The sequence below is a fragment of the Tinamus guttatus genome, unplaced genomic scaffold (assembly GCF_059628265.1).
Source record: "Tinamus guttatus ecotype Peru unplaced genomic scaffold, ASM5962826v1 Tinamus_guttatus_pri_ptg000334l, whole genome shotgun sequence".
NCBI lineage: Eukaryota > Metazoa > Chordata > Aves > Tinamiformes > Tinamidae > Tinamus > Tinamus guttatus.
The window spans coordinates 301,589-313,912 of record NW_028288868.1 but is presented as its reverse complement, the minus strand read 5'-3'; the positions used below and the strand labels follow the sequence as shown (position 1 = coordinate 313,912).

At 52.4% G+C, this 12,324-nt stretch overlaps 2 protein-coding genes across 2 annotated transcripts; both read right to left on the bottom strand.

Moving 5' to 3' along the window:
- Nucleotides 1-1,295: 1,295 nt before the first annotated feature.
- Nucleotides 1,296-6,372, bottom strand: LOC104580535 (butyrophilin subfamily 1 member A1-like). The gene is made up of 9 exons (XM_088529646.1): nucleotides 6,369-6,372; nucleotides 5,256-5,372; nucleotides 4,422-4,769; nucleotides 3,777-4,058; nucleotides 3,556-3,672; nucleotides 3,346-3,366; nucleotides 2,704-2,724; nucleotides 2,297-2,329; nucleotides 1,296-1,972 (listed from the first exon to the last, which is right to left on the bottom strand). The coding sequence occupies exons 1-9, from the start codon at nucleotides 6,370-6,372 to the stop codon at nucleotides 1,296-1,298; spliced, it is 1,620 nt and encodes a 539-aa protein (XP_088385772.1).
- Nucleotides 6,373-6,967: 595 nt separating this feature from the next.
- On the bottom strand, nucleotides 6,968-12,320 carry LOC104577553 (butyrophilin subfamily 1 member A1). The gene is made up of 10 exons (XM_088529645.1): nucleotides 12,220-12,320; nucleotides 11,855-12,030; nucleotides 10,926-11,042; nucleotides 10,092-10,439; nucleotides 9,450-9,731; nucleotides 9,229-9,345; nucleotides 9,011-9,031; nucleotides 8,376-8,396; nucleotides 7,969-8,001; nucleotides 6,968-7,644 (listed from the first exon to the last, which is right to left on the bottom strand). The coding sequence occupies exons 1-10, from the start codon at nucleotides 12,318-12,320 to the stop codon at nucleotides 6,968-6,970; spliced, it is 1,893 nt and encodes a 630-aa protein (XP_088385771.1).
- Nucleotides 12,321-12,324: the final 4 nt, after the last annotated feature.

The following is a 12,324-nucleotide window of genomic DNA, read 5'->3' as shown; positions in this document are numbered from 1 at the left end:
TGCCAGGCTCCAACCTTTGTTCCCGGGTCCTTTGCTCCGGGCGATTTGCCCAATGAAGGAAGGGGACCCATGTTCAGGCTCGGCCCACATGCAGAGCTGGGTTCTTTGCTTCTTCCACAGTTCCAAGACTCCGGGAATCACAAGGGACTCGTGTCTTGCAGGGACATCCTTGAGCTATTCGGGGGTCTTCCACCTACCGCTGTTCCAAAGCCCTTCCCCTCCTGTGTTTGACTTGTCGTCATCACTACAACATAGATATCTGCAGAGCTGCAGATTTCCCGTGCTTCTGTCCCAACACTCAGCTGTCCTCAGGTTGAAGGGCTTCCCCCCAACCTCTTTTATTTATCGGATTTGCCATCTTTTAAATTCTGCCCATTGCCCTTCATCCTTCTGCTGACTATCTCCAAAAGCCAGGACTGGTTCCCATCAATACAGGTGCAGAGGGTCTGTATCCACCTCGAAAGGTGCAGGAGGGTCCATTCCCATCCCAAAAGGTGTTGGAGGGTCCATATCCATCCCAAAAGATTCAGAGGGATCATTCCCAACCCTAAAGGTGTCAGAGGTTCCATCTCCATCCCCAAGGGTGAGGAGGAACCAACAACCATCCCCGAAGGGGCAGGTGGACCCATAGTCACACCAATGCTAGTGCAGAGGGGATACCCGTAGCCACCTTGAGATGTTCCACAAGGTCCATACCCATCTCTGAGCAGATGCAGGTGGCTCATAGAGCCCTTCCCAATGCCCCAAATGCTCCATCCCAATCCTGGACCCGGGCAGCCCCCGGATGCTGCCAGCTCCCAGCCCAGCACTGCCCAGGCCCTGGTTTGTCCTTGACTCCCAACTGCCTCCGGATCCCAATGCTGCAAACTTCCAGAAGGAGAAAATTTGCCATCAATGATTAAAAAAAATGCACCGAGGAGTTCCGCATTCACGTACAAAACTTTATTTACAGGTGAAAAACAATATAAATATTAGCAAAATGCCACTGAGAAGCGGTGTCAGCCCAAGGCAGCACGAGGGATGGAGGAGCCCCACTGGACTCCCCCACGCCAACCTACAGGTCCAGGTATTCCAGGAAGAGCCGGGACACGGTAGCACCTACAAGGAGTGTCCCTGATCCCAACCGCGCTCCCATGGAGCAGAGAGGAGCCAGCAGCAAGAGGGAGATTGAGGCCATTTAAGAACAGGGGATGAGGCTAAGGGGTCTCCTAGGGTCTCTCAGCCTCCTCCAAGCATCCAAACCTCCATCCCGACTCCAGGATTGGGACTGGAGCCTCCATGGAGCCTCTTTGCCCTCAGTCACCATCCGGTCCCTGTGTTGGGGCAGAGCTGACCTGAGTCTCTTCTCCTGCATCACCAAGGAGAGGAGTATGAAGGGTGTCTGGAGAAGGGCAGGAGGCCTCGGAGGCTGGAGAGGAGGTGGGATGGGGTGAGGATGTTGGGAAGGTGCTGGCCTTGGGGCACACATGGACTTCTCCTTTTTCCACCCAAAACCAAGGGTAGATGTTTGCCCTCATGAAGAAGATTGACCTGAATGTGAACATCTCAGTCCCGTTATCGGCATTGACAAATGTCACCTGCTTTAATGTGCAGTCCAGAACTACCCAGATCCTCTTGGGAACTGGAGACAAGGACAACGGGGTGCAAGGATCTGTGAGAGCCTCAAAATTTCCCCTCTGTTGCTTAACAGCCCAGATGCCTTCCTTAGGGGAGGGATAGGTCATTGCCTTCCTCTTCAAGGCCTCTTTGGCCACCCCAATGGCCCAGTACGTCTCATTGCCCACCTCTCCCTCCACCTCCCAGCAGTGTTTCCCGACAGAGAACCCCTCCCGGCCCAGCACACAGCACAAATGTTGGAATCTCTCGTATCTGTATGGAAGCTTCTGCTGATTCTCTCCCCATCTCACACTTCTGCAGTCCTGGGATAGCACGAGCTGTGGATGAGCTGTGTTTGGATCCAGGAAAACCTCCTCTGCAGGCACAAGAACAAGCAGAGTGTTGGGACAGGTCTCTGGGATAGGAACAGTTTGGGTGAAGACCTCTTTGGCTTGAAGAACTCTTTGGTTCTCCACTTTCATTAAGGTGGGACACGACAGCTCCCTCCACCAAGGAGGAACAAGGCCTGGTGCTCTCAGGTTCATGCCCTAAGATACAAGTCATGGACTGTCTGTTGAGGACACGGACGGTCCAGAAATGTCCAGGCCCATCTACCCAATAGAAACACAGAAAAAAAATGAAGAGGACTTTCCATAGAAGGAAAGGACTGAGGAAGGATAAAAGGACAAACTGTCTTTACCTGTGTTTACAGGGAAAATGATTCTTCTCCACGCTGCAAGGAAAGATGAGAGCCGGTTATAACACCATGCTTGTCCCCACACGGGGCCACACTGAGGACATGGGCAGGGAAGAGGGTCCAGTCCTGTTCTCACCCCACACATCTCACTAGGGTGTCCCCAGACCAGTCACTGCTTTTTTGGAGAGGGACAAGGCAGAGCTTCCAGTGCTGGGCAAGGGCTCAAGGCCTTTCCAGACACCCCTGAGATCCTCCTCTCTCAGGACAGTGTTTGGGGGCTCTCTGGAGATCTGAGACCTCGCTTTGAAAGGCCTCAACCTGGGACCGCAGTCAGGAAAAGCCACCTTGGGGCTGAAGAGATCAGCTTTTGGCAGAGGGTTTATAAGTGAAAACAGGAAATAGAGACTCACCCAGCTCTGCAGTCTTTGCCTCTGAAAAGTGAAAGAAAAAGAAGTCATGAGCAGAGGAGCCTCCCATCGCCAAGATGCAACCGCAGGAGAAAGCATCATTGGGGATGACTCTATATGCGCAGTTGGCTTCTCTTCCTCATTCCCAGGGAAGGGGCAATGCCCAGATACTGCTGGCACTTCCAGAGAGTGCCAGTCTGCTGCATCCCCATCCTGGGCACGTGGACAACACACCGGCTCAGCATGAGCTGGATTTAACCACGTCCTTTTCCCAGACAAGAACAAAAGTCAAGAAGCTGGTGTCCATCTGAAGGACATCCATTTGAAGAGCAATCTTAAAGGGGAAAAGGGGAAAAACACTTGCCCAACTCTGTTTTTTTCCCTCTGAAAGGCAAAACAAAAGCACAAGCCTGTCAGAAAGGGACTTTCCTTTCCCCTTCCCAACTCCGAAAGAGGCTAGTCCTGCTCCCTGGCTTCTGCACCCCATCCTGGGCACACTGACAACACCCTGGCTCAGCCTGAGCTTCCTCAGACTCATTGCGAGCTTGTTCCAACGCAAATCATTTTTTTTGGATCAAATCAGGATCCATGCCAAAGTCACAACATTGTGGAAAGGTTCCAAAAGTGAAAATGACAAAGACTCACTCAGATCTCGGGACTGTTTCCCTGAAAAGAAAAGCAAAAAAGAGAGAAGATTAGTAGAGGACCCATGTTTGCCAGGACAATCTTGGTCCCATCCCTCCTCCATTCACCCCTCCGAAAAATATCCCTTTACATCTGGATGGATCCTCTCTTGATCCTGTTTTGTTTGTTTGTTTCCATTTTACCGTGTTCCACCCTTGCGCCACATTTTACCTTTCTCCTTGAACAGGTGAACAGCGTAGACACTTAAACCAAGTATCAGGATTAAGAGAGTCACCAGCATCAGTGCCAGAGCCACCTTCCAGGGATGGGCATCATGGAAGAAGGGAGCTAAGGAAGAAGGAGACATCACTACTCATCTGCTCTCATTTTCCTCCTAGGATCCTCGTTCCCTCCTAATGGGAGGTTCTCCACATCCCCAATGGGGAACCGACCCGATATATGCAGAGATGATGACTCCTCTTGACCAAGGCGACTGTTCCTCACCACGCAGGACAAGCTCCCATCTACCTCCCCTCTCACGGTGAGGCTGTGCTCTATTCCAAAGAGGCCCTTCTCATCACGGGAATGTCGCTGAGACACTGAGGCCAAATGCTGCCCACGAGGATCCTTCCACAGCACCTCAGGCTCTGGGAACCAGCCGGACGAGCGACACGCCACCCGGATTCCTCCATCCTGGTAGCCCTCCAGTGAGAAAACTGGAGAAGAGCCTATGGCTGGGGAGAAAATGAGGATCCTGAGTTGAGTGTTGAGTGGATCCCTTCAAGAGAGGAAGAAATTTAATAGGTTCTCTGAGGTGCATCCCCACCCAACATGTCCTGAAGAGACTGTAGGACCAGGCATCCCCTCACCCAGAGCAAGAAACCAACAAGAACCACCCACACTGAGCAAAGAGGACTCCTGACAGCTCCCAGGTATGAAATCTGCTTCAACCTTTACACACATTTCCCATCCACATCAGTGGGGGAATCAATTTTATACCCATTCGAGTGGGGAAGTCAAAGCTAGCTGGTTTGGTCCAGAACTAATATCACGGAAACACGGCTGGGCTGGAGGAGAAAACTGAGACAGCAACATACCCGACACCTCCAGTTCCACCTCAGCTTCTGCATAACCAGCATCACCTTGAACAGTGCAGACATACGCTCCATCATCAGAAGGTCTCACATTGGTAATTATCAAGTCCAGGCTTCCTCCGATGAGGCCATCACGGGGCAACTCCGTCCTCCCTTGATATTCTCTCATCTGCTCCAAATATAGGTCCTCTCCACCCTGGTAGAGGTGCACTGTTTCAGAGAAGTCCTGACGGATCCACCTGACAGTCATGGTCTGAGCATTCAAGGCAGGGGAGAGCTGACAGGGCAGCACAACCTCTTCCCCCACGGTGGCATCGAGAGGGCGGCCGGGTCCCACCGCCTTCAGCTGGGCTGTGAGTGGAGAAGGACACAGGAAAAGCAGACACACACTGATTTTTGCATAGGTAGGATGAATGGTTTGGGCTGAAGGATGATGATTTGGAGGTGAGTGTTTGGGTGCCCGCAGAAGGGAAAAACAAAGACACTGGAGAAGGTTGGGGAGGACTCAGGTGAGAATAAGGTTCCCTGCAAAGCTTGTCCTGACCCCTCTGGAGTTGGGATCATCCTGCATAGGGCTCTCCACCTCCTCCTCATCATGCTCATAAAAAACTCAAGAAGCTGTTGAAGGACAAGACTGAGAAGCTGCCCCAACCCCCACGTCATCCATGCGAGAGCAAAAATGAAAGTGAAAGCCCAGATGGGGCGAAACTCCACGGACACTTCTCCTCCCCACAACCTCCTCCCTGCCCCGATCGCCCCAGATTCCTGATGATGGAGACCCCAATCTGACAGCCACAGCTGGGCAAGACCCTTGTGCCGCACCAGCGACATTCCCACCTGATCCCACATGGAGAACGTGGAGGACCACAAAACAGCACAGGAAGATCCGCAGGTGGCTGGTGAGACAGGGGCAACCCAAGCTCAGGAGAAACAGCATCTCCTCGGAGACTCTACCTGGAGAAGACACAGGGAAAAGGAAAAATGAGGAGAGGGGCAGCAGAGACCAAGGGGCAGCTATTCTCCAGGACAAAGACTCAGGAATTTCCCACCAGGAAGAGGCAGCCAACCCAACTTCTTCTCCACAAAGTGGGAACAGGCAGCAAAGGAGGTGGATGGACCCTGCATGGAGCAGGACACGATTCCAAAGGAGGGAAGGGAGCAAGAGAAAGGGATAGAGTTGCTTTTAAGAGCAGATTTTGAGGAGAGAGGATTCACTCACCAGACGTGTTGGAGCTGCACAAGGTCTAAGGGAGTGCCAGGCTCCAACCTTTGTCCCCGGGTCCTTTGCTCCGGGCGATTTGCCCAATGAAGGAAGGGGACCCATGTTCAGGCTCGGCCCACATGCAGAGCTGGGTTCTTTGCTTCTTCCACAGTTCCAAGACTCCGGGAATCACAAGGGACTTGGGTCTTGCAGGGACATCCTTGAGCTATTCGGGGGTCTTCCACCTACCGCTGTTCCAAAGCCCTTCTCCTCCTGTGTTTGACTTGTCGTCAACACTACAACATAGATATCTGCAGAGCTGCAGATTTCCCGTGCTTCTGTCCCAACACTCAGCTGTCCTCAGGTTGAAGGGCTTCCCCCCAACCTCTTTTATTCATCGGAATTTGCCATCTTTTAAATTCTGCCCATTGCCCTTCATCCTTCTGCTGACTATCTCCAAAAGCCAGGACTGGTTCCCATCAATACAGGTGCAGAGGGTCTGTATCCACCTTGAAAGGTGCAGGAGGGTCCATTCCCATCCCAAAAGGTGTTGGAGGGTCCATATCCATCCCAAAAGATTCAGAGGGATCATTCCCATCCCTAAAGGTGTCAGAGGTTCCATCTCCATCCCCAAGGGTGAGGAGGAACCAATAACCATCCCCGAAGGGGCAGGTGGACCCATAGTCACACCAATGCTAGTGCAGAGGGGACACCCGTAGCCACCTTGAGGTGTTCCACAAGGTCCATACCCATCTCTGAGCAGATGCAGGTGGCTCATAGAGCCCTTCCCAATGCCCCAAATGCTCCATCCCAATCCTGGACCCGGGCAGCCCCCGGATGCTGCCAGCTCCCAGCCCAGCACTGCCCAGGCCCTGCTTTGTCCTTGACTCCCAACTGCCTCCGGATCCCAATGCTGCAAACTTCCAGAAGGAGAAAATTGGCCATCAATGATTAAAAAAAATGCACCGAGGAGTTCCACATTCACGTACAAAACTTTATTTACAGGTGAAAAACAATATAAATATTAGCAAAATGCCACTGAGAAGCAGTGGCAGCCCAAGGCAGCACGAGGGATGGAGGAGCCCCACTGGACTCCCCCATGCCAACCTACAGGTCCAGGTATCCCAGGAAGAGCTGGGACACGGTAGCACCTACAAGGAGTGTCCCTGCTCCCAACCGCGCTCCCATGGAGCAGAGAGGAGCCAGCAGCAAGAGGGAGATTGAGGCCATTTAAGAACAGGGGATGAGGCTAAGGGGTCTCCTAGGGTCTCTCAGCCTCCTCCAAGCATCCAAACCTCCATCCCGACTCCAGGATTGGGACTGGAGCCTCCATGGAGCCTCTTTGCCCTCAGTCACCATCCGGTCCCTGTGTTGGGGCAGAGCTGACCTGAGTCTCTTCTCCTGCATCACCAAGGAGAGGAGTATGAAGGGTGTCTGGAGAAGGGCAGGAGGCCTCGGAGGCTGGAGGGGAGGTGGGATGGGGTGAGGATGTTGGGAAGGTGCTGGCCTTGGGGCACACATGGACTTCTCCTTTTTCCACCCAAAACCAAGGGTAGATGTTTGCCCTCATGAAGCAGATTGAGCTGAATGTGTAGATCTCAGCCCCGTTATCGGCATTGGCAAATGTCACCTGCTTTAATGTGCAGTCCAGAACTACCCAGATCCTCTTGGGGACTGGAGACAAGGACAACGGGGTGCAAGGATCTGTGAGAACCTCAAACTTTCCCTTCTGTTGCTGCACAGCCCAGATCATTTCTAAAGGACTGGGAGAGACCAATCTCTTCCTCCGCAAAGACTCAGCGGCCACCCCCACGGCCCAGTGTGTCTCATCACCCACCTCCCCCTCCACCTCCCAGCAGTGTCTCCCCTCACTGAACCCCTCCTGGCCCAGCACACAGCACAGTAGTTTGAATCTCTTGTAGCTGTATGGAAGGTCCTGCCATGTTTCAGTCCATCTCACACTTCTGCAGTCCTGGGACAGTACGAGCTGTGGATGAGCTGTGTCTGGATCCAGGAAAACCTCCTCTGCAGGCACAAGAACAAGCAGAGTGTTGGCACGGGTCTTTGGGATAGGAACAGTTTGGGTGAAGACCTCTTTGGCTTGAAGAACTCTTTGGTTCTCCACTTTCATTAAGGTGGGACACGACAGCTCCCTCCACCAAGGAGGAGCAAGGCCTGGTGCTGTCAGGTTCATGCTCTAAGATACAAGTCATGGACTGTCTGTTGAGGACAGGGACGGTCCAGAAATGTCCAGGCCCATCTACCCAATAGAAACACAGAAAAAAAATGAAGAGGACTTTCCATAGAAGGAAAGGACTGAGGAAGGATAAAAGGACAAACTGTCTTTACCTGTGTTTACAGGGAAAATGATTCTTCTCCACGCTGCAAGGAAAGATGAGAGCCGGTTATAACACCATGCTTGTCCCCACACGGGGCCACACTGAGGACATGGGCAGGGAAGAGTGTCCAGTCCTGTTCTCACCCCACACATCTCACTAGGGTGTCCCCAGACCAGTCACTGCTTTTTTGGAGAGGGACAAGGCAGAGCTTCCAGTGCTGGGCAAGGGCTCAAGGCCTTTCCAGACACCCCTGAGATCCTCCTCTCTCAGGACAGAGTTTGGGGGCTCTCTGGAGATCTGAGACCTCGCTTTGAGAGGCCTCAACCTGGGACCGCAGTCAGGAAAAGCCACCTTGGGGCTGAAGAGATCAGCTTTTTGCAGAAGGTTTATAAGTGAAAACAGGAAATAGAGACTCACCCAGCTCTGCAGTCTTTGCCTCTGAAAAGTGAAAGAAAAAGAAGTCATGAGCAGAGGAGCCTCCCATCGCCAAGATGCAACCGCAGGAAAAAGCATCATTGGGGATGACTCTATGCCTGGAGTTGGCTTCTCTTCCTCATTCCCAGGGAAGGGGCAATGCCCAGATACTGCTGGCACTTCCAGAGAGTGCCAGTCTGCTGCATCCCCATCCTGGGCACGTGGACAACACACCAGCTCAGCATGAGCTGGATTTAACCACGTCCTTTTCCCAGACAAGAACAAAAGTCAAGAAGCTGGTGTCCATCTGGAGGACATCCATTTGTAGAGCAATCTTAAAGGGGGAAAAACACTTGCCCAACTCCGTTTTTTTCCCTCTGAAAGGCAAAACAAAAGCACAAGCCCATGAGAAAGGGACTTTCCTTTCCCCTTCCCAACTCCGAAAGAGGCTAGTCCTGCTCCCTGGCTTCTGCACCCCATCCTGGGCACATTGACAACACCCTGGCTCAGCCTGGGCTTCCTCAGACTCATTGCGAGCTCGTTCCAATCCAAATCATTTTTTTTGGATCAAATCAGGATCCATGCCAAAGTCACAACATTGTGGAAAGGTTCCAAAAGTGAAAATGACAAAGACTCACTCAGATCTCGGGACTGTTTCCCTGAAAAGAAAAGCAAAAAAGAGAGAAGATTAGTAGAGGACCCGTGTTTGCCAGGACAATCTTGGTCTCATCCCTCCTCTATTCACCCCTCCGAAAAATATCCCTTTACATCTGGATGGATCCTCCCTTGATCCTGTTTTGTTTGTTTGTTCGTTTGTGTCCATTTTACCGTGTTCCACCCTTGCGCCACATTTTACCTTTCTTCTTGAACAGGTGAACAGCGTAGACACTTAAACCAAGTATCAGGATTAAGAGAGTCACCAGCATCAGTGCCAGAGCCACCTTCCAGGGATGGGCATCATGGAAGAAGGGAGCTAAGGAAGAAGGAGACATCACTACTCATCTGCTCTCACTCTCCTCCTAGGACCCTCGTTCCCTCCTAATGGGAGGTTCTCCACATCCCCAATGGGGAACCGACCCGATATGTGCAGAGACGACGACTCCTCTTGGCCAAGGCGGCTGTTCCTCACCACGCAGGACAAGCTCCCATCTACCTCCCCTCTCACGGTGATGCTGTGCTCTATCCCAAAGAGGCCCTTCTCATTGCGGGACTGTGTTTGAGACACTGAGGACAACTGCTGTCCACGGGGATCCTTCCACAGCATGTCAGGCTCTGGGAACCAGCCAGACGAGCGACACACCACCCGGATTCCTCCATCCTGGTAGCCCTCCAGTGAGACAACTGGAGAAGAGCCTATGGCTGGGGAGAAAATGATGATCCGGGGTTGAGTATTGAGTGGATCCCTTCAAGAGAGGAAGAACTTTAATAGGTTCCCTGAGGTGCATCCCCACCCAATGTGTCCTGAAGAGGCTGCAGGACCAGGCATCCCCTAACCCAGGGCAAGAAACGAACAAGAACCACCCACATTGACCAAAGAGGATTCCTGACAACCCCAGGTATGAAATCTGCCTCAGACCTCACACATTTCCCATCTGCATTGGTGCAGGAATCATTTTCCTGCCCTTTAGAGTGGGGAACCTGAACTTGGTTGTCATGGTCCAGAACTAACATCATGGAAATGTAGCTAAACTCTAGGTAAGACCTGAGCCAGTAACACACCTGAAACTTCCAGTTCCGCCACAGCTTCTGCATAACCAGCATCATCTTGAACAGTGCAGACAAACAGCCCGTCATCAGAGGGTCTCACATTGGTAATTATCAAGTCCAGTTTTCCTTTGGTGAGGCCATCATGGGACAAATCTGTCCTCCCTCGATATTCTCTCATCTGCTCCAAATACAGGTCCTCTCCACCATGGTAGAGATGCACCGTTTCAGATATGCGATGGCGGATCCACCTGAGAGTCATGGTCTGAGCATTCAAGGTAGGGGAGAGCTGACAGGGCAGCACAACCTCCTGCCCCACAGTGGCACCGAGAGGGTGACCTGGTCCCACCACCTTCAGCTGGGCTGTGAGTGGAGAAGGACACAGGAAAAGCAGAGACACACTGATTTTTGCATAGGTAGGATGAATGGTTGGGGCTGAAGGATGATGATTTGGGGGTGAGTGTTTGGGTGCCCACAGAAGGGAAAAACAAAGACACAGGAGAAGGTTGGGGAGGACTCAGGTGAGAATAAGGTTTCCTGCAAAGCTTGTCCTGACCCCTCTGGAGTTGGGATCATCCTGCATAGGGCTCTCCACCTCCTCCTCATCATGCTCATAAAAAACTCAAGAAGCTGTTGAAGGACAAGACTGAGAAGCTGCCCCAACCCCCATGTCATCCATGCGAGAGCAAAAATGAAAGTGAAAGCCCAGATGGGGCGAAACCCCACGGACACTTCTCCTCCCCACAACCTCCTCCCTGCCCCGATCGCCCCAGATTCCTGATCATGGAGACCCCAATCTGACAGCCACAGCTGGGCAAGACCCTTGTGCCGCACCAGCGACATTCCCACCTGATCCCACATGGAGAACGTGGAGGACCACAAAACAGCACAGGAAGATCCGCAGGTGGTTGGTGAGAAGGGGGCAAGCTGAGCCCAGGGGAAACAGCATTTCCTCGGAGACTCTACCTGGAGAGGACACAGGGAAAAGGAAAAATGAGGAGAGGGGCCATGGAGACCAAGGGGAAGTTCTTCTCCAGGACAAAGACTCAGGAATTTCCCACCAGGAAGGAGCAGCCAACCCAACTTCTTCTCCACAAAGTGGGAACAGGCAGCAAAGGAGGTTGGATAGACCCTGCATGGAGCAGGACACAATTCCAAAGGAGGGAAGGGAGCAAGAGAAAGGGATAGAGTTGATTTTAAGATCATTTTTGCAGAGAGAGGAGTCACTCACCAGACGTGTTGGAGCTGCACAAGGTCTAAGGGAGTACCCAGCTCCAAACTTTGTCTCCCGGGTTGTTTGCTCCAGGCGATTTGCCCAATGAAGGGAGGGGACGGGTGCTCCTGGCTCGGCCCATGGGCAGGGCTCTTTGCTTCCTCTACAGCCCTGAGACTCCTCCCAAGCACAGGAGACTTATATCATAGAATCATAGAATCATAGAATGCTTAGGGTTGGAAGGGACCTCTAGAGATCATCTAGTCCAACCCCCCTGCATACGCAGGGACACCTAAAGCACGTGGCACAGGACTGCATCCAAGCGGGTTTTGAAGATCTCCAGAGAAGGAGACTCCACAACCTCTCTGGGCAGCCTGTTCCAGTGAATTTGTATCTGAACATGAATTTGTATTTGAACTTGTATCTAGCAGTGGGATCCCAGGGGAAGTCAGCAGTCTTCCATCGCTCTCCTCATGCCCTCCCTGCAGCTCTTTGCCAAATTTCCCCCACCCTCTGAATCTTGGATGTTCAAGGGGCTCTGATCCCTCCTGGGGACACTTGGCACATTCGGGGCACTGCAGAGGGGTCTCCTCCGGCGTCCGGCTCCGCTTGGCGCTGGGATCCAAGCGGGATTGGAAGGTTTTTTCGCACGTCCGGCATTCACTGAGCCCGTTCGTCCTGTGCACGCACTGGTGCACGAGGAGGTTGGTCCCCAGGACAGTCCTGGGACCAGGACCCTTTCTGCATCCCCAGGAATAGCGTGAAAGGACGAGAGAAATTTGTATTTTTTTCCATGTATTTTTGGAAATATTCCATGAATTTTTGTATTTTTTTTCATGAGATTTCTTGCAAGAGATTATCCCACAAATATTATGTCACAAAAAGAAAAATAAATAAACAAAATTGGCGCGTGCGCAGCCCTGGTTGTACTTGAGGGCATCTTGCTCCTGTGCCCAGCGCTGCAGCCAGACGATCCCTGGATCCTGCTGTCCCCGGGGATTTGGGATCTTCTGGAATTCCCCATCCAGCATCCGG